Consider the following 22,950-nt stretch of genomic DNA (forward strand, 5'->3'; position numbering starts at 1 on the left):
ACCTCTAAGCATTTAGCTTGGCGGACTAATGATTCTGCTGGCTTGCCGTCTTTCAATCTGAAAACTAATATGGGTCTCAAATTTTGGCACAAGGCCAGCAACTTCAAGAGAAAGGGAGAAGTCAACTACATCAACCCCAGTGCATAACCGGTACTTATTTCATCGACCTTGAAAGAATTTGAACACAGAACGTAGAGATGGACAAAATACTGTTAAGTATTTTGCCTGGTGCACCAATGATTTTGCTAGCTCGCTTACCTTACAATCTAAAAACTAATACAAGTTTCAAAATTTGGCACAATGCCAGCAAGCTAAGATGAAAGGGAGAAGTCAATTACATTGATCCCAGTCCTCACCTAGTACTTATCTCATCAACCTCAAAAGGACGAAAGGTAAATTTGACCTCAGCGGAATTTGAACTCAGAATGCAGAGATGGACAAAATACCACCAAGCATTTTGCCTGGCATGCCAACGATTCTGCCAGCTCATTACCTTAACAATCTGAAAACTAATATTGGCATTTGTACAGACTTGGTTGGCATCTTGGATTTTCAAACTGGCCACCATAACTATTTTGTATTATCTTAGCTTTTAGTCAGCCTAGAAACTGAAGCATGTTAATCCTATGCTTTCGAGGTCAAGGAATCCAATAAAGGCTTCAAAATAATGTTTAAGATTATATAAAAAAGCAACGAAGGTAACTAAAAACTATTGTCTTTCTGTTTGTGATAATATAAGAGCATTACATAATACATGCTGCAATCTTGTGAAGTTACAGACATGGATTTATAAAGTAACAAGACAGCCTTGTTAGTTATTAAGTTGAACTTAGTTATCAAGTTGAATGATAAGTTCTATACACAGAGTCAACTGGTTCCTGTTACTCAAGGATATACTTTGACAGTTTTTTATTCTCCTGAGAGTCAGTTTTAGCATTATAGGTCTGTGGGATTTTCAGTCAGTCACTTCCACATAAAGAACTGTGCAAACTAAGTTCATATCATTCAGGTGTATGCTTTTACAGAGGTCTGTGGCTCAGTGGTTAGGGTATTCGACTCACAATCATTAGGTTGTGAGTTTGATTCCTGGCAGTGCATTGTGTCCTTGATCGAGACACTTTATTTCATGCTGCTCCAGTTCACTCAGCTGGTCAAAATGAGTTGTCCCTGTATTTCAAAGGGGCCAGCCTTGTCACTTCTGTGTCATGCTGAATCTCCCTGAGAACTACATTAAGGGTACAAATGTCTGTGGAGTGCTCGGCCACTTGCACATTAATTTCACGAGCAAGCTGTTCCGTTGATCAGATCGACTGGAACCCTCGTCATCGTAAACAATAGAGTGCCAGTTTTTATGAATGTGTTGTCCCACAACAGTGACCTAGTACCTCATTCTATACGCATGCATTCAATGTGATCCTCAAAGACACCAACAGGAAGAAGCAACTTGATGCATTCTGCCAGATATTCACAAAAATAGATACCACCTTAAGTCAAGAATACTTTTATGGCTGTTTTTAGGAATTCCCAGTAAGTTATGAATACCCAAGTTGTGAAGTCAGTTATGTAATAACATGAAATTAGTTACCCAATAGTGAGAATTCAAATAAAGTAGCCCCGAAAAGGGCTTTAATGCATTCCCAGAGTATACAGAACATAAGAGGAAATACTAATAAGGCATGCATACTAAAATCGTGAAGGATGTTACGTAATAGCAGGCTAATCATATATGAGATAATAACAATTCAGAGTAAATAACTTTGAAAAGGGCTTTTGTGCATTCCCAGAGAACATTTCCTTCAGGGGTGCGAGTGCTGGTATATTCATGAATAAGTAACTAACCGAAATAAGTGGATCGCCACATAATGGGACTGAACCCGGAAGCATGTGGCTGGTAAGCTAGCTACTTACCACATAGCTACTCCTGCACCTATATATAGACAATAAGAAAAACAGATACAGAATTGAAGAGAAAGATTCAACCTTCAGGTAAGGTAAGTTGTACAAATTTCAAACTAAGTTGGAAGAGAAATTTCTAATGGGACAACAAGATACATACACACAGATACAATGACGTGAGCTTTCCTTTTATGGGCAGGGCTTGCAATACCCACCAACACTGTAGTTGTTTTTCAAGCTAAATAATAAAATAAAACAGGATGTGTGTACAAACACACAATGGTACAGATGTTTAAATGCCTCAATGAACACCCAAACAAATGTGTGCGCTCACACTGAAGTGAATATATATAAGCAGGAGATGTTCAATTTTAGGGAAACAGACAGCCATATTGCTGTTCTTCAAGTGAATCACAAGGTCTACAATGAAGTAGCTGATACTGCACACACAATATATGCTTCATCATCATCATCAGCATCTTCATTTTAACATCCACTTTTCCATGCTTGCATGGGTTGGACAGAACTTGCTGAGGCAGATTTTCTATGACTAAGATGCCCTTCTTGTTGCCAACCCTCCTTTGTTTCTAGGTAAAGGTAATATTTCACCTTGTCCAGGCATATTTTCATGGAAGATTGGAAACAAAGGACACAATTTGCATGGCGACACTCATTTACTATTACATAATGTCATGGCAGTAACACACACACACACCCACACATATAATATTGGGTCATCCCATAAATAATGCGGTTTTTTTCAGTTGCATGAACTAAAAGTTGGAGAGGGACGGGATAAACTACCTGCATCAACTTGCTATAAAAGCAGGTAGTAATTTTACCTTGTACTTATTCTTAGTACAAGTTTTGAAGAGTGCAGTTCAATTTTAGCAGTTATTTTTTCAAAGCTATAATGGAAGTGACAAAGGAGCATATTCGGCATATTTTGCTTTATGAGTTCAATAAAGGCAACAACAGAAAGTGCAAGGAATAAATGTGCAGTATATGGGAATTGGACAATAAACATAAGCCAGTGTCAATGGTGGTTCCAGAAATTCTGAGCCGGAAACTATAGCCTAGAAGACGAGCTTCATCCTGGAAGATCTGTGGAGCTCAACGAGGATGTCCTGCAAACTCTGATGGAACAAAATCCCATCATAACTGTTGAGGAACTAGCAGTGAAGCTTGGATTTGGTCTTTCAACCATTCATTGCCACCTGCATGCCATCAGAAAAATCAGCAAATTCGGTCAGTGGGTTCGTCACAAACTTTCCAAGTATAACCACACGCAGAGATTGAATGTGTGTTCTTCTTTGCTGTCACGTCTCACAAATGAACCTTTTTGCGACACAATAGTGACTGGTGACGAGAAATGGGTTTTCTATAAAAATGTCAAGCACCAAAGACAGTGGGTAGGGAAAGGAGAAACACTGGCACCCCAGGCTAAAGAAGGTCTTCACCCACATAAGGTGTTGTTATCTGTTTGATGGGATATGAAAGGTTTAGTCCACTTTGAACTTTTAAACCCAAACTAAATGATAACAAAGGAGATCTACTGCGAGCGGCTTAAGTCAGAACTAGAAGAAAAACAACCACCTTTGGCTTCAAGACAAAAGGTATTCTTCCATCAGGATAATGCTCAGCCACATACAGCAAGGATAACATTCCAAAGGTTGAAGATGCCCCACCCACCATATTTGCTGGACATTGCCCCTTCTGATTATCATTTATTCTGCAGTCTTCAAAATCATTTAGACGGAAAAAATATGGAAAACGGACGTTAAATGATGATGGTTTAGTTCAACCAAAAATGATGTGGTGGTGTATGATAACTGTCTTTGAGATGTGCAGCAACAGTTTGTATTTTGTTGAAGGGGACTGGCTGTTATGCCCTAAAAAGAGATCTCTTTAGGGCATAAGGACCTCTATTCATAGAATTACATAAACTGTCTACATTGCAATAAATGATGCCTGTGTGAGAATATTTAAAGATAATGGAAGGTGGTATGATTTGCATAGAAGTGCAAGGGATTAAAAACTAACAAATATTTTATTGATGTGTGGATGGAAGAGGATAGGAGACAAGCAAACATCAATAGACTTAGCATTTTCTAATACATACTGTGCACCAAAGCTAAGATTGCAATTAATATTTAACAGAAATGAAATCAAAAACGCTACAACAATTATTTGAGCATTATGTCATAGTTATCGCAACTCTGCATAATATACATAATACAAAACAGCCTCAATGCAGTGGCTTGACCTGCAAGAGTTAGCAGCTCAATTTCCTTCAAAGTTCACTTTATGAAGCAAGGAAACTGCTCTCATCAGATATTTTTATAAAATCTGCTACTTTCAATGGCACAAAGACCACATGAAACAAAATAAAAAATGACACATTACAATGCACTAGCGCAGCTGGGGGGGGGGGGGGGGTGCCGCCCGGGGCGGCCCTTCCGTTTGCCCCCACCCCCACCCGGACCCCACAAAAAACACATATTGCCTACAGCAGACCCAAAAGTGTCACCCCTTTAAAAATACAACCCGGGGCGGACAGTCCCCAGCTACGCTAGTAATTACATGAAAAAATAATTCTGACTGTTTTTTGGGTTTTTTTTTGGCAGCAGAAGAGCAATAGAGAAATGAAAAATTTCGGTGTAACAGAATTACAAGCACACGCTTGTAATAACCCGAAGAAATCAACACTCTCACCAACATCTACACTAACTTATAACCAACTCTACCAAATTGCCAGAATCTAGAAACTAGGGAAAAATCATTAGAATTTTAACCCTTTAGCATCAAGTCAACCCGTTTTATGTTCAATTTGGCCAGAACTGGCCTCAACACCTACCTTACGGGGCTATTCTAAATATAAACAATCACATCATCAAAATCTTGAAGCTACGAGATAATGCACGATTAGGATTAATTCAAAACAATGTGAATAAATAATAATTTCATTTGTCAGAGTCATCTGAACGCTAAAGGGTTAAATTGCACTCAAAGCTAATTAAAAGCGGCATCTACAGACTTATCAGCCTCACAATTTTAGAAAGGCTCATCATTAATAACACTGACACACCAAATCCCAAACAAGGATTCGGGACACTACACTCAAATCACACACTACCGAAAATCTTACACAGAGGGTATATGATTGTTTCAAAACCCACCCCAAATCACTTTGACTACCATCAATATAAGTTATCAAGAAACCTAGCTCCAAACCACATACTAAAAGTAACACCTGTCAAAAGCCACTGTCTACTTTCCTAAAAGCAACAAAGAAAGCATGAAATACAATTAACTACTACACCCAACAACATGAGTCAAAGAAGGAAGCTCTATGCCATCGTTCAGTTTGCTAGAAATAGCAGCCAGACCTCCCTCAAACTTACACCCTATCAGATTAAACAGGAAGGATATATTGGATAATGTAATTCTAAATATTCCGTCTGAAAATAAGATGAGATATTTATGATTGGTCATAGGTAAGCTAACAGACGAGGTGCTAAACCCGACAACTTGTTGTCAGATAGGAATTACATTACAATAACTCCTTAACATCCACAGCCCACGGAAAAGACCTGAAGAAAACAAAACGATGCATAAACACAGCAAGAGAACTCACAGGTACTGCCATATTTGGCCAACAGAATGAGACAACAACAATGGTATATACAGTCAAAACATTAGACCCATCATCAGTTAATGTCAGCCCTGCTACCATAAAGAACACAAAACCAGTACACTTCATGTTATCACATGTTGCACACTGTCTACTGACACAAAGAAAGACGCTAAAAATGGAAGGCCACCGAGACATGTGAAGGACAAAGTTTTGCTGTAGCAGCAAACCGTGAAGGGAGTATATTTCCAGACTGTCATGCCATGACCCACCCTCACGATTGATTCATTCATGCATGTCAAAGTGAGGAATATGCTGGTCAAAGGTATCTTGAACAATAACTACGTGATTGCACCTGATCATTTAGGTGATAGAATGTTTACAGGTCTGCTCGATCGGAGCTGGCTTGGAACTACACGACGACAGATTTACAGAAATAGACTGAACAGTGGAGAGACGGCAAATACTGCAGCCCATATGATTAACAATGCCAGGGTGTTAGTATAGTCCTTAGCGAGACAGACGGAGGCATGGTATAATCTAGTAAATTTGTAATTCATACCTTGCTGTACAGTAGACTTGTGTCACAGGTCTGCCCGATCAATAACTTGCAACATTGATTTCTTAGCTAATGCCTTATATATTTTATCTGAGTTGAGATTTAGAAAATGTCCATTCTAGCAGTTTCAGTCTATTTTACTCTCATCGAGTCTGCTTTTTACTTTCTCTTCTTCAACTGAATCGACTAAAACAAAAATAATAAAGACTGAACGACGAGGAATTCCAGCGTGAATATTAACTAAACATAGTGATGTCAGCCAAACGTGACAACAGTGAAGAAGTGTTGGTAAGATACAATCTCGAACCCCTAACGATTCAATTTAGAGTAGTTGACAATTCAGTTACTCTATCTGACGGTCACCAGTCGGCCTAACATGGTTGGTGATACAGCTGATTTGGTATGTTTAGTATTTGGATCTATGAAGAACAAAAATAGACACACCATAGTGTCTTGCCCTCTATATGCTACAACCAACGTCACATCATAATGTTTAACAATTACATACATAATTAGTACTGAGCTATATATATATATAATATAGCTCAGTACATGAAAACATAACGTTTTTAATATTTATTTTCTAAAAATGTTCTAGAATAAAATAATGCAAATATTTGCGATTACCTGAAACAGATGACAACTTTCAAAACACACACACACACACACACATATATATATATATATAAGTTCATAAGTAAAGAAAAAACACATGTAATTTTGTCAACTGTTTTGTCTGATTTACTTTATTCTGTTACTTCACATTATTGCTGTTTTCTTGGGTTGCAAGGAGCGTTAGTTACCAAGATAATTACACAATGAACAACAGAATGCTCTACAAAAGATATCAACAAGTGGATTTTATATCTTAATAAAGGGTGACAAAAAGACATTAAATGTCGGGAGCATGATCAAAGTGCAACAATACTCTTCTAAAAGCTTCCATTATCGATTTAAACCAAATCAAAATCTCTCAATTGGAAATACTTTCTTGTTTAACTCTTAATTAGAGGGCGTCACCCAACACAAATACCAACATAAATAATTATATAAATAAATTCTTTTCTTCGTCATCTATTCCTCTCTCTCTATATATATACATGGTCATACATACATATATCTTAAAACAACTGAGAGATTTAACCCTAGTATCATTGATTGATCGTCTTCAAAACAGAAAATAATTCGTCGTTTACACAAATTAATGTTTTCAGTCAAAAACAGATGTCGGAAGTTTTCGTCAGCAATATTCGGAAGAATCTATTTTAAATAAGGATCAATAGGAAACTTACACATTATGTAGTTCCGGAGAATGATCTTCAGCATCATAAAACTCGTCCATCTCGCTATCAGACGACATTTTCGGGATGTCGTAAATATTTGAGTGAGTTCTTCTCCGCAATATTCAACTCAACCTACACAAACCGCTGCCATATTGTTAGTCACGCTTCAATCCGTTAGTACGAGAATTGTCAGCAAGAAATTTTTTATTTTCGACAAAATTTTACAATTTTAGATAATTAGTAGTAACAGAAAATTCCGTACCATAATTCGAATGTTGAAATTTTAATCATTTTCGAAAAGATATTTTTTTCCGGATTTATACACAAGTTATACGCAAAATATTTCCCAGAAAGCATCATCAAACAAAGATGGAGGACCTTGCGGTGGAAGTATGCTGGCATAACGGGGCCTTTTTAAAGGTTTGTTGCATCTCTCACTATTCCTATTTCATTTATCTTAACATATATATTATACCATGAACCGTTTTAACATTGAAACAAACAATAAAAACACTAGTGATACCATAAATTTCTTTTAAGCAACATCCGCGTGCATCAAAAGTTCTTGTGTAGTAGTCAAAATGTTGGCCGCTTTTAAGTAATTCTCGTAAATCTGGAGTTTCCTTTTAATTATTGTCAGTTTTTCACCTTATTTCAATTAATGTTGAATAAATATTCTCGATATATAGATTTCCTTCCTTAATATCTATCAATTAATACATGATACACTGCTGGACCTATGTCCTTCGTTGTATTCTAAATTAACTTCTATTCACAATGGCTCGAATTGTGAGGAAATGAAATACCAAAATTTCTTCACTTTCCAACCACATAATGATAAGATTTCACAATTCAAGAAATCTCATGAGTTTAACCCATAAAATAGTTAAATTTTATGAATTTAACTATTTCCTCGAATAGTACTACATTTTGCTAACGTTTTATCATTAGAACATACTAATAGGAATTTATAAATATCCATTCTCTAAAGAACACGACGCGTAATATCCAACGAAATTTTGTCTTTTATTTAGGCTTTTATCAAGAATATTCATGATGATGAGGTTACTGTTACGTTTGAAGACAGGTAAGTTTGCTATTTGCCTCTTCTATTGGACGTGATTTCACAGAGAGAGAGAGATATACATGAAGAATTAGTATATGGTCGTCATGATAACACTCACTAATCCTTTTCTTATTCATCATTATTTGTGTGCCTTTTTTGAAATCAAAAGTACTTGTGTTCGTTTTTTTCTTCACTTTTTATATCGGTAGAATAAAAAAGTTTAAATGTTTAGAAATTTAAAAGAGTTTGTTTGATAAAATTTTTAAAAAAATAATAAAAAGGAAAATGAAGAAAAAAAAAAACAAAAAGCAAATTGTTAACTCTAAAACATTTTCATTATTCTGTATGCTGGAGTTCAATGATGGGAGTTGGGAGACCGAACAAACTCCAGTAACTTGATCCTACATTTTATAACCACGCGATGATATATTTGGAGATTTTTGTCAGTTAAAGAACAACGTAGAACAAACTATATACAACAGTCATGTTAGAGCTGCTTCTCTTCGTTCGCACACACACACATTTACCTGTAAAAGTCAGCAGCGTAAATTTTGTATGGTTATCTCTGGTTAGGTTTAATCACCAAGTAGTAGGCCATCATAGTTTAGTTTTCACCATGAAGAATCTTTTGAAGTTTCATTTAGCCATTTTTACTGTACTTCTTGAATAGTTATAGTTGCGTAGTTTGCTAAATTTAAGTATGTGTGTGTGTGTGAAGATGCGATGATAAAACCAGAAGCAGCCGAAGAACCGTGGACAAGTTTCAACTCATCAAAAAAATAAATAAATAAATGCTAATGGCTTAGACTATTTAAATATAATGTTGACTATTGGCGATTATATTGTTTATTCTATCAAGAAACTCCTTCTAATTATTTCGTATTTTGTTTCTTTTACGTGTAGCGAGGTTGAAATATTTTGGTTTGTTGTTCGTTAGGTTTCTCAAATGAGTTTTCAGATATTTGAATTACAGAATTAATAATTTTTTTTAATCTTCTACATAGAGGTCACCACGACAAATTTATCAATCGAATTTGATCATGCAATGTCTAGTTCTAATGATTTTAAAAGTTGCTCAATGTTGGTAATATAACCCAATTTTTAATTTTATACTGGGTTTGAAAGTTGTCGAGTAACCTCCTAGCTCTCATCGAGAAGGCTTCTCATCAGATTCATCCTTTTTTTTTTTTTTTTTTGGTTATCTACGACTACATTATCCAATGTATCACTTTCTTTTTTAAGATAACAGGGTGTGATTTGACTATTACTTCTAGAAGATTGAACGCACACAGCGTATATTTGTTTTTATGGATACATAGTGAACATAGTTGCTTGACCGTGATAAGGTTTAATTTTTGAACTCGTTAAAAGTTTTTCACTTCGCAAGTTCTTATTTTTACCGTCGTTCTAACTTCCTTTTATAAACAGTCATGAAATATTGAATTTGTCTTGTTTTATTTTAAACTCTTACCAGACTTTTACTTATTAGTTGGCTTACCGGCCCGTTTTAATATTTTTATGTTACATGAATATTTAATGTGAAATGTAAATGATTCTATTCCTCCTTCGACTTCATCATCGAAATGGATTAAATCGCCCATACTTGTCTATGTGAGTGTGGCTACATAGTCATTTTCTATGAATAGGTAGACTGTTTGAGAACAGGCAACTGATAGGGGAAGATGCAAATAGAGACTGGTGTAGACGAAAGTACACAAATTGACAAATAGGCGTTGTTGGTACTTATGTAAGTTGTTCTGACTGACAAGCAGATTGATGATGTGATTGATTAGTCATTGATAAATATATAGACACATGGGCATTTAAGGTCTTTTTGTGTTAGGTATAAAGGAGTTGCTGCAGTATTTACGGCATCTGTTGGCCCTCTTGCTGTCAAAGACTAGAAATGAGATGGCAGTTAAATGAATTCTATGAAATTAATTTTATATTAAAAGAACAGAGATTTGGAATTAGCAAGTTATTTGTGTCTAAATAAGGTTGTGAGTGTATACATATGTACATATTTTGAAATGAATTCTTTACTAGAAGATATAGGTTGTTGTGTGTGAAAATGCCGTTTCGAAGTAAAGAACTTTCGGTTTTCAAAGTGAAACTCCTTCACTGAATGTGAAAGAGATTTAACAAGTATATTTCTATTGTCACAGTTATATAAAGTGCAGAGGACTAGACACCACAGCTGGTGGCTGGTCAGATTTAAGCAAATTTGGAAACTTTTTGTTAATATTTATCTTCACATTCTATACAGCTGCAACCCATTAACGCCACACAATCCACACATCACATACTTTGCACAATTACTGTCTGATACTGAAATTCATAACAGAGAGTCGGAATATCTTTGCAAGAAATATTCCAAATTTTGTTTGAGCAGCGACTTCAGGTTAAAGATTTAGAAAATGAAGGATTTGAGGTTACAGAATACAACTGTTGTTGTAAGTTTGGTAGTTACAGTATATGTGCATCTGCTTTTAACTCTAAACCTTTTGACATACAGAATTACATATTAATTTGAAGAATAGTAATAGAGGCAATGCCTTTGAGCCGTTAATATTTGGTATTAGTGATTGCTGTTAACACTTGGAATATTTTGGTCTGGACCACGAAAGTGAGAGAGCTGAAAATGATTAGATGAGAGATCAGTGTAGCAAGAATTTAAAAGGAGATACTGAGGGATACTCCCAGTTGTAAAGTATTGAGATTTAGACTGTTGGAGAACCCATAACCTTTATTAGTTCTTTTGGGCTGGTTTGATGTGATGATGTTCAGCTTATGTGATAAGTAGTGGGTGAGGGTTTTAAATCCATTTACCTATGATTATGCAAGGGGTGAAATCTGTCAGTAGGCTAAAGAAATCTGTTATGTATGTTACCCAGGAGCACAACATTTATTTTTGAAATGATGAACATTAACATTACAGCTATACCCACACTCGCTTGATTTTGCATACACAAAGCTGTTGATGCTGGTATCTTGAAAAGCACTTGATCTGTTCCAACAATGCAATTTGTGTTTGGATGAGCATCCAATTGCAAAACTCTGTCCCAAATTCTATGGTACTGATCAGGATCAAACATATAGAATGACATTTTAGGTGCATGTGTGAACGAGTAGATGATAGAAGTGTAACAGTGGATTTTATTGTCAACACAGATTTTGCTGTCTGAAATGTTAATATTTTTCAGTCAGTGATAGTAGAGAATCTTCCAAATGGTCAGGTGTTCTTTTCTTCAGAGTTCAAGGAAATGAAATTTCATTTAACTTGATGTCCAGTAAAATATCCTTGAACTTAAGATACCTTTTTAAGACTAAATAAAATTTTATCCCATAGAAAAGACAGGACCCTGCTACCATCAGAGAAATGGGTATGTTTATTATACAGAAAAAAAGAGTTAGAAATGTCATGTGCTATTCCCAGTGTAAATTGTAGATACACAAGAGATGTGGGATTACAGGTAGACTTTGTATGTGGCAGATGCCTGTTAATAATTAGTAGTTAGATTACATGTGAAATAAATTCCTTCAGATGATGGGAAATCTCACAGAGGAAACAAACAGCTTTTGATGCAGTAGAGGTGGATGTTACGAAAGCATGTCAGCTAAAGTAAGAATGGGATGGGATAAGTTTTGTTGATAGCAAAGGATTACTTGTGTATCGACTGTGATGTTGCATGGTAGCAAAATCTAGGACTTGAATGTGAGATTTGTTATGGTCAGAAAGAAAAGCAGCATGCATGCTTCATTGGAATTTTGATGGAGTGCAAATGCGTTGAAAAAAGCTGGATATATGAGGAATCCAATGTAGTATGCAAAGAGAAGGCTGTATTTATACAGGTATGAATAATGGTGTATATGGAGGATGTCTATTATCTGTAAGTGCTCAGTGCTTGATATTGAAGGAACCTATGGAAGAGAAACTGCGAAGACGGGTTGGAATATGAAGGTGATTACGAGAATTATGAGTAGCAACACAATGTTGGAGAAGCTCTGCTGCCCACCTGTCAGAATAGTGAAGGTTGGGATGTATATGTGCATCAGTTCTCTACCCCATTATATTCCTGTTAACTCTATGTCTACTCTCCTCTGTTACTAACCCTCTTTCCCTTTCACTGTACATCAGTACTTGTCTCAGAAGAATGACATTTGATCTAATTTTACCTCCTTAACACTCTACTGCTTTCTCACCGTTACCTTCTTCATTCTAATCCAGTACCCCCAACCTTCACTCTCACAGTGTCACTCTTCATTAGTATCACCCCCATCTCTCCTCCAGTTTATTACTTTCCTTCACTCTTGTGTTATCTCCTCTGTTGCTCTTTGTTGACATTTTCTTTTTTCCATCATTCTGTCACTCTTTGTCCCTTTTAGCTGCTTAAGATGTTTTGCTATTCAATATCTTTACCAACAACCAACATGTAGCTGCTTATCAATCTCTCCCTCTTCCTCTCCCACCTCATCACAGCTTCTCCCCTCATATTTGTACTCTTTGTAACATTTACCTTAACTAAACAGACACAACATAGAGAGGACAGTTCAGCTATTTCAAAGACATGACAACCTCTCTGGTGTTGGTGCCAAGATAAAATGCACTCAATACACTCTGAAGTGGTTGATGAATTAAACAATATAAGGTAGAGAGGATTGTTTATTGTTGCTAAAGACATGACAACTTCAGATGCTACAAGAAAATGTATCTAATACATTCTCTAAAACAGTGGTATGAATGGTATTTAACTGTAAAAACCATGTCAAAAATGGAGCACACTAGTAAGGCATGCTCTTCCGACTCCTCTAAGATAGCAGTGGCTCCAAATTTGAACTGGTTTGAGCCATGATGGTATGGAAAGCATAAAAAAAATGACAATGAATAAAGCTATTACTGTGATTAGGTATGGGATCCTAGAAAACCCATCTATGGTTTTATACATGGGTTTGAAAGGTGTAATTATTTTTAATACTACTTGTACATACCTGTTGTTTTATGAACAGAATAAACGATATACTGTTACATTAAAATATAGCTATGTATTAAAAAAGGAAATAAAAATATACTTTGCTTTTTATCTTTGTACATATATATGCAACATTATATATGTTTTGTGTGTGTCTATACACACACACACACACACACTCCCACATAGAGTGGGTGCACAGGTGTGGGTTGTGTCAATGGGAAGTTTGCTTCTTGACCACGTGGTTTCAGGCTCAAGTCTTACTATGTGGCCACTTGGACATGTGTTTTCTACTATAGCCCTGGGGCCGACCAAAGCCCTGCGAGTGGATTTGGTAGACCGAAAGTTGAAAGGGTCCCATCGTGTGCCCATGTATGTTTGTGTCCCCTTGTCTTCACATTGAGGGGTTGTTGTAAAATAAATGAATGTTGTTCATTTCAAATATTCTGTGTGAACATATCTGACCATGGAAATGATACCTTGCTTGGAAACAAGTAAAGGTTGGGCAGCTGGAAGGGTATGGAGCTGTAAAGAAAACTGCTTCAATAAAATTTATCTGACCCATGCAAATCTGGAAAAGTGAACATTAGAATGAGTCTAATTTTATATATATATATATATATATATATATATATTACTTGTTTGTCACTTGGTTGCAGCCATACTGGGGCACCACTTCAAATTTTTAGTTAGATGTATTGCCCCCCCCCCCTTTTTTTTTTAGAGACTTGTACTTATTCTATCAATTCTGTTTTGCTAAACTGCTAAGTTATGGGGATGTAAATGCACCAACTCTATTTGTCAAGTGGCGGTGGTGGGGGGGCACGCGCGTGCACACGCACACACACACACACACACACACACACACACACATATATGGCAGGCTTTTTTCAGTTTACTATCTACTGAATCCACTCACAAGGCTTTGATCAACCTGAGGCTATAGTAGAAGACATTTCCTCAAGGTTCCATGCAGTGGGACTGAACCTGGAAGCAAGCAACTTGCCACATCTGCTCCTTAAGGAGACCTATTGAGTCAAGTACAGCAACATCAGTCAAATCAAATGGAAAATGTAGTTGTGAGCCCCATGTGATTAAATAAGGAAAATGCAAAAAATATCTTTCTAAACAGATATGTGTATGTTTGGCCATTATCATTTTCCATGCTGGCATAGGTTGGATGTTTTGACAGGAAGTGAGCTGCTGATAGGCTGTACAGGCTCCATGTCGGTTTTGGCATGGTTTCTATGGCTGGGTGCCCTTCTTAATGCCAATCACTTTACAGAGTGCACTGGGTGCTTTTATGCAGCACCAGCATGGGTGACTTTTATGGTGACAAAGTCACCAGGTATCTTGCAAGTTAGAAGTCCTTCAACTGGGAGGGAGTAGTGGTATTGAGGGGTGGGTGGCTTTGTGCCAACTGAGAGATTAAAGGTGTCAAGAGACAGAGATAGGTGACCTACTGTAGAGTACGATGAATTTTAAAGGTAAAATATATTTCTGGGGACAAATTACAATTTATAACATTGCTACTATGGGAAATTATTGCTCTGCTTTACAAATTTTTGCTTTACAAGTGGTCTCTGGGAATGAATTAACTCATATATCAAGGCATTACTGTATATCTTATATCTAAGATAAGTCTGTACAAGTGTATTTTATTTTCCAATGAATGTATTTTCTTTCTTTGATTTGTGGGGGTGGTTTGCAAGCAAACTGCCATCTTTTTTTTTTTTATCTAGATTCCTTACATAATCATATATTATTTAATCCCTTCGCCTGTCAAACTTTGTAGCATTTTTGAAAAGAGCAATGTGTCAGTATTATTGTCGTTGATTTCTTAACATTTAAATACTTTCTATGAAGTATCTTTTTGCATTCATGTTATTGTTCAGCTTCTGAAAAGGATATTCACTAATTTTACACCATTGAAATGTATGTAAAGGATGAAATAAATTAATCATTCATGTGTTTTCTCATTATTTAATCATCATTATATATGCGTATAAATGAAGATGAATAGATAGTCAGTAGTTCAAATCATGCTACAAATGTTTCAATAGTATAGTAATTTATTTGCACAGGATATATTACATAATATGATGCGAGTTCACTGCTAGCTCATGCGGGAATGCTACAGAGTTGATAACCACAGTGATTAAGATCCAAACCAATTGGTATCGATCTATATATGCACGCACACTAGAAATACTAGCAGACAACTTGGTATGATAGTGTTATGTAGATATATTGCTAACGCAATAATAAAATGCACTCAATATACTCTATGGAGTGGTTGATGAATTAATGAAGATAGTGTCTTGTTAATGGCATGATAGTTTCTGTAGTACTGATGTCACAAAATGTCTTGTATATACTCTAAAATGGATGATTATGAAGAGCATCCAACTTTAGAAATGATACCAAAAATGGAATATGTTAGATGTGGTCCGCCAACTCATCTAAGAGAGCACTTACTCAAAGAACTGGCTTAAACCATAATGGATTATCAAACCCTGTTCCTATGGAAAACGGATAAAAACAAAAACTTCAATGATTAAAGCAAACATTGGGGCCAGTTGTGAGATGATGGGGAAACCATCCACAGTTTTATAGAAGGGCTGTGCTTGATAACTGGACAGAATGCAGGATTCAATGAAATCAGCTTTTGAGTTATGGTATGGTGTGTGTGACAGATCCAGTAATAATAATTTAACCTTCTGCTGGAAAAGTGGATTATTGGTACATCTTCCTTTTGATACAGAAATTACTTTTGGTTCTAGGATACAAAACCACCCACTTTAAAAAGTGGGTGGTTTTGAATCCTAGAACCGAAAGTAGTCTCTGTATCAATAGGAAGATATTTCAATTTAAATGTTTTATAATTTATTTATCTAGAGTTTTTTGTTTATTAGTGTTCCAAGCATCAGCTTGAGGACAAAAACGTTGTCTTGATTAGTTTCACAATGAATTGAAGGGTACAGGAAGTATATGTCATTAGAAATGTGTTAATGAATGGGTTAATAGCAAACAGCTGATGAAGAATGTGACAAATGCCTCCAGTCTTATAATTTAATAATCTATTCCAAGATTATTGCAAACGGTTCCATCTCGAACGATGGCATTATTTTAGTAGGTTTGGAGAGGGATTGGAAGAATTGTTAGACTTGGCATCAGAATGGCAGAGTAGCAGAATCGTTAGCAAACCAATCGAAATGCTTAATAGCCTTTCTTCTGGCTTTACATTCTAAATTCAGATTCCACTGATGCCAACTTTACCGTTAATCTTCTGAGGTTAATAAAATAAGTACCGGTTAAACATTGGGGTTGATGTAATCGACTAGCCTCCTTTCCATAAATTTCAGGCCTTGTGCTTAAAATAGAATTATTCTTGTAGGTTTGCAAAAATTGAAAATGGCAAAAAGGTAGTTAAGTACGAAGAGTTGTTTTTTTGTGATGAGCTTCTTTTTAAATATACAGGTGTTTTTCAATCAACATAAAAAGAAAATAAGATATTTTATGCTAACTCTTTAGCATTTAAATTATTCTATCAAATGTAATGCTTATTTATTCAGTTTTGAATTAATCATGTATAATGTCATAGCCTCAAGATTTCAATGATGTGATTTTTTTAATTTTTGGAATGACATTGTAGGGTAGGTGTGAAAGGCCAGATCTGGCCAGTTTGAACATAAAACAGGTAGAATATTGGGCTTCATATGGCAGGTTTAAATGCTAAAGGGTGATGTGAATGTCTTGGAGATGTAAGGAAACTAAAAAAGAAAAAATGTGCCTGCTATTTTCAGATAAATATACAATAACTTTTGAGTGAAAGAAGTCTGATAGTATTTGTGAGGAGACTTAATTTTTTTTTAAATGTAGTAAAAAGATAATTTTAAGTTTTGGAATGAGTGGTGTGTAAGAGAGGGTAGAGTTTATAGAGGTTTACATGTCCTGGGGTAAATGGTAATATGTAAAAAGATTCATTCGTTAATAGCTGAATATTATAAAATAAATGTGTTGTAAGCAATGGATCAGAAATTAGGTTTTTGTTAAGGAAGGTTTGCTTGTAAAATATTGGTTTTATATTAGTTGTCTTAAAAAATTGATTGACAAGCAGAAGATTGATGAGAGGACAGGTCTTTAACCCTATCATGATGCTTTCCCGACTATCGCTCGAAGGACTTGAACACCATCTCTGATGGATTCCCACTAAAGCGGTAATGAACAACACACTTAGAAGTAGTAGTTAAAATACTAATATTAGACAACTGTTCACATTGCGGCTTCGTTGTCAAGTGTGTTTATAACTCATTTGTTAATGGTGTCCTCCATAGCTGGTGTTTATTTTTGTTTTTAATGAAATAAAAACAATGATTTTGCAATGAAATGAGTGTGTGATGAACTCTGCATTTTGTCTTGTAAATGACCAAGATTTAGACTCTTGCAATTGAGGATATTTATTCTTTGGACAAAGAGCTTACCCTTACACCAGCAATGAGTGATTCAGGTGAACAAATATAGTAGTTGAGAGAAAGGCCTATTGTTGTTCTGAATTTTTTTTTTTTTGTGATTCTGTCCATGAGTTTGTTTGCAGTTCTTAATCTTTAGTTGATTATGCAACTTTTTATTTTGTTTTTGCTCAGGAGCCCAGGTGAAGGGTAAAGTTGGGCCCAAGGGGCCCAGGTCTAATAGGGCTAAGGAGCAACCATTGTATAGAAACTAACTTACATGTAACCAGTGAGGTAGATTTCAGTCTAATAATAGCTCGGTGTTTTAGATAAATTAAAAGATTTTATTTAGGACAACATTGCTCTTTTACAAATGCCCACTCACCACCATAAAAAAAATTTTTTTTTTTTTTTAAATGTTCTGGCCTACATTCTAAATAAACTGAAAATGGATGAGTTTCAGAAATCTTACTGCTGGTTACTCATAAAGTGAAAACAATTGAAAATGTATATTATATTGAAGTTGTATATTATAGACTACTCTTCTTATTACTTGAAATGAAAAACATGTAAGGGGAAAAGGACAAAAAAAATGTGGGAGTTTATGTGCAAAAGATAACTTAACAAAGAATATGCTTTGAATCAGTTGATTTTATAGAGGAAGATAATAGAGGAAAACATGATGGGACATGGATGTAGGAGAACATATTTTGTTAGAGGGTTATTTTCAAGGGGCTGTGAGCCTGTTTAAAAGACACCTTTATAGAGAAAATGAAATCTATTGAATTTGAACATTTTGCTGTCTAGAGGTTTTAAATTACTTTGTTACCTACATCCTTGTATGTGAGTCAAATGGTTTACGATGTCTGTATGTATACCGGGGCAGTCATTTTCAAAAAGTTACCAATTGTTGGAGTATGTGTCATCATCATCATTGTTTAACATCCGTTTCCTGTGCTGGCAAGAGCTAGACCAGGTTTAGACCAGTGCTTCTCAAACTATCTGATCTGGCATACTGGCAGTTTGTTTTTCCAGTGTACCAGGGACCGGTAATATTTCTTAGTAATATTAATTTATACCGGAAACAATATATATAATGACTATAATAAATGTTAACATTTTTTTTTATCTTACATTTATTTTGTAAACAAATGATACAATGTTACAAAAGCATTTTATAAAGTTTCTTTCTGTTCTGGAAACTCGCAACATACTGGCAGCTGATGACTTGTGGACCATCACTTTGACTAGCAATGAGTTTAGATGGTTTGACAGGAGTTGTCCAGACCCCAGTTCTCTGTTTTGGCATGGTTTCTACAGCTGGATGACATGTGTGGATGACTGTGATTTTACTTGGCTTGACACATCTTCTCAAATACAGCAAATCACCACAACTCGTGGTCTTTTGTCATTTCTTCAGTGCTGATATTTTTGGCCCCGAAGAGGGAGATTAATTTTAGCCGTGTTGAGGATGTTAGACCCTAAGCGAAGGTGAGATGTAATGTTTGTAGTGACTTTGAGGGTGTTAGTTGCTTTTCCATTCATGTTTGGGTCAGGATTGATGTTGTTTTCTTGATAATGTATAGTGATTCATATTTGACAGGACACCACCAGGGAATGTTTCTGAGGTCTCGCTTTAGGAGGCAATGCAGGTTTGATGGGAAAGGGTCAAGCATTGTTGTAAATGGTTAGGAAGGGCTGAAAAATGATAGCATCTGTGGAAGTGTAAGCAGTGTTGAAAGCTCCTGTAAGTAGTACATTGGTGTATTGGATAATGTGTTTTGTCCCCCACACAGCTCCCCAAGAAAGAGATGGATTTCTGGGGAATTGGATATGCTGAAGCATACACACATATATATAGTAGAAATATGTTACAAAAAGAAAATAGAAACTACAAGTGGAAATGTAAGGGCAAAGTAAGAAGAAAAAAGTGAAAATGCACATTGGAAATCAAAAAAAAGTAAAGCCTTCATATATATATATATATATATATATATATATATATATATATATATATATATATTTATTTATTTATTTATTTACATATACAAACAAACAAATATGTGCACATACTTAGTGGCTATATTGTCATAAATGTTGATTGTTGCTTCTGCCTGTCTGGAAAAAAAAAAATATGTATGGTTGAATATCCTGTTGTAGAAGTGCTGGCTCCAACATATATTCTCATATCTCACTTATAACATAGATTATATGAAAAAATGATGGCACAAAAGGAAAAAGTGAATAGTTATATACACACACACACACAATGTATATATACACATAAGCCACTACTTTGTGTGTATATTTAAGTACACTTATGTATTTTGAGTGTTGCTCGGAAAATTTTGAAGACTATCAATTTCGTAGCAATGATGCTTCAGTGTTTATAAAATATCCTCATAAATTAAGAATTTTTAACCCTTTAACATTCAAATTACTATGTCAAATGTAATGCTTGTTTATTCACATTGTTTTGAATTAATCATGTCTTATTTTGATAGCTTTGAGACTTCAGTGATGTGATTATTTTAAAAATGTCTATGTAGATAGGTGTGAGAGGTTGGACCTGACTAGTTTGAGCATGAAACTGAATATTTGGGCTGGATATGGCCAGTTTGAATGCTAACGGGTTAAGTTACTTTAAATTCCATTCATATGATAGTCGAGGCAAAGATATCCACTGGATTAATTTATTGCAATATTTTAGTAAATGAATTAAAGAGTATGTAGTTTGTGTGCTGCATCTTTATACTGGATGACAGTTAATTAGAATATTTAGAAAAAATTAAAATCCAAATGTAATGTACTGTTGACAATGAAGCAAGGTGCAACTGTTATGTACTTACAATGCCAAATAAATTGATGTACAATTAGGAATATTTCTGGCTGAATTGAAAATATGAAAGAATAAACATTGTTCTCTTTCATTAAATTTAGAGCAATTTTTATTTATAAACAAAAACTGTTCATCCATGTGGAGTGACGATATTGTTGAGTAATCTAGTTTAACCAATTCTGAAGTATGCCTCTTATGTGTTTTAATAAAATTCTAAAATAATTAATGTGGTGTGAAAGAAGGAAAAGTTGTGAATCTAGTCGAGTTAATGGTTCCTCATGAAGATAGCATGTACGCCACTCAGGCTCGAAAGATTAACTGTTATGTAAACCTCCTCGAGGAATGTGAAGACACAGGCTGGAAAGTGGAGCATTTTCCAATCAGTCGGATGTAGAGGGTTTGTTCGACACAGTGTGAGATGACTGTTATCATTAGGCCTAACTCGTAAAGTAAGTAGCACCATGACTGATATCCAAACTACAGTGGAAATGGCTAGCCACTGGATTTGGTTAAAAAGAGACGAGTGATGGCTAGAAGAATATTGAGCTTTATTTGATAACCAGTTGATCTAGCAAGCAGGGCCTCGTATCAGTGAGGGGAGCCAGTATGTATTGATGCCGTTGAGAGATAGACCCCGAAACTGCATTCTCTCCTGATGACCCCATACACTTGCTGGCTTCTGGTATGTGGTGCTCTCGACAGGTAGCACTTGCATATGCAAGTTGTTTCCAGAACAAATATGTGAATTTAGATTTTAGAACTCAACAAAAAGTTGTTAAACCTGTTGCATAATTTTTGTCTCAAAACTATTCAAATTACAAATAAATTTGATAAAATATAAAATTATTCGAAATTATGTTTATATCACCAAAAAGAAAACATGAGTTTAGCCAGTATAAAGTTGGGTTACATGACAAATTGAAAACTAAATTTTAAAATGTATTTTATAAAATTAATAGGTACTTGAGAGTTTTTTCCACATTAAGATGCTGTTCATATAGGTATGAGAACACAGGTGATACAGTTCATTGCCTTTAACACAGCATATTGCTGGCATTAAATCTTTTCTTAGTTCCATTTTACCACATTACCTCTGTCATTCATTTTGATTTTGTTTTGTTTCTGAGTTAACATTTTGTGTGTGTATTGTGTATTAACTCCAAATATTGACCAGAAACCTGTCTAACAAGTGTAAAAGGAATCTCTATCTGTTAGTGGAAGAACACAGTTGCTTTGGAAACAAAATTCAGGACAGTAGTCCAGCATGAAGGAGAAAATCTTCGAGTGATTACCTGTAATTTCAATTTGTCCTAGTTGATGATCTCTGACTATTATAAGAGATAAGGACATTATCAAGGATGCACTAAAGTCATTTGTATCCTTTAAATTTACATTCATCGCCAAAACAAGTTTGGGATACCCATGGAAGTGGGAATAATTTTTAGTTTCAATTATGAAGCACCAGATTAAAAAAAAAAAAGAAATACTACTCAGTCTTTTAACTGTAAATATAGAAACTGAGAGTTTGTGAAAAGGATGCTCTAACAATCCTAACTTATTGTGGCAAGTTTTGGATATGTTTCAAAAATTGCCGTAATTTCCACTGTGTCACGGGTAAGTGTTGAGGCAGCTATTAGTTAAAAATATTTGTCAGAACAAATATTCAATATTGATAAAACTAGTTTATATTGGAAGCATGTATCTGAAAGTTCCTACATTTATCAAAAAGCATGCCAAATTTCAAGACAATATAGTTTGACCCTTCTAAGGGAAAAATGAGGTTTGGTCTAAAATGAAGCTCTTTCTTGTTCCTTCTTGTGAAAACTGACTTTTGTGCTTTTAAGAATACAAGTTGGTTATTACCTACTGCCACAAGAAGTATGGCTGTCTAAATAAGTCTGAAGACTGGTTCCTGAGTAGTTTTGTTTCCCATGTTAAGGAATATTGTAATAAGGAGAAAATCACATTGGCAATTTTATTGATTTAAAATAATATTCTGTCATCTGCATCTCAGCTAAACCCTGATATAAAAGTAGTGTAGCTATTTCCAAACATGACACCACTTAAGCAGCTATGGGTCAAGGTATTATATACATTCGCAGAAGACAGGAAAATCATGTCAAAAAATGTGAGGCATCGTAAAGCAAGTATTTATCAAGTGAAGCCACATTGTAATGTGGTTCGCATTGAGATTCTCGTTCAAATATGAATACATCATTTTGGGCAGATTGGTATTATAAATCAATTTTAGA

The 22,950-nt window shown here is 35.3% G+C and overlaps 2 protein-coding genes across 8 annotated transcripts in view; one reads left to right on the plus strand and one right to left on the minus strand.

Annotated features, from left to right (window-relative positions):
* Positions 1-7,533, minus strand: part of LOC106868358 (WD repeat-containing protein 44) — a 59,950-nt gene extending 52,417 nt beyond the window's left edge. For all 4 annotated transcript variants that reach the window (XR_016237435.1, XR_016237436.1, XM_014913573.3 and 1 more), the window contains exon 1: positions 7,382-7,533. Coding sequence is in view for 2 of the 4 variants with exons in the window: in XM_014913573.3 (XP_014769059.1) it covers positions 7,382-7,449 (68 nt within the window). In the remaining 2 variants the exon portion in view is untranslated. The remainder of the gene's footprint in view (positions 1-7,381) is intronic.
* A 197-nt stretch (positions 7,534-7,730) lies between these two features.
* The window catches only part of LOC106868359 (FMR1 autosomal homolog 1-like), a 52,457-nt gene continuing 37,237 nt past the window's right edge, over positions 7,731-22,950 (plus strand). For all 4 annotated transcript variants that reach the window (XM_014913575.3, XM_014913576.3, XM_014913577.3 and 1 more), the window contains exons 1-2: positions 7,731-7,792; positions 8,407-8,459. In XM_014913575.3, coding sequence (XP_014769061.1) covers positions 7,742-7,792; positions 8,407-8,459 — 104 coding nt within the window. In that variant the 5' untranslated portion in view covers positions 7,731-7,741. The remainder of the gene's footprint in view (positions 7,793-8,406; positions 8,460-22,950) is intronic.

The sequence above is a fragment of the Octopus bimaculoides genome, chromosome 19, assembly GCF_046866305.1.
Source record: "Octopus bimaculoides isolate indiv1 chromosome 19, ASM4686630v1, whole genome shotgun sequence".
In the NCBI taxonomy this organism is placed as follows: Eukaryota; Metazoa; Mollusca; class Cephalopoda; order Octopoda; family Octopodidae; genus Octopus; species Octopus bimaculoides.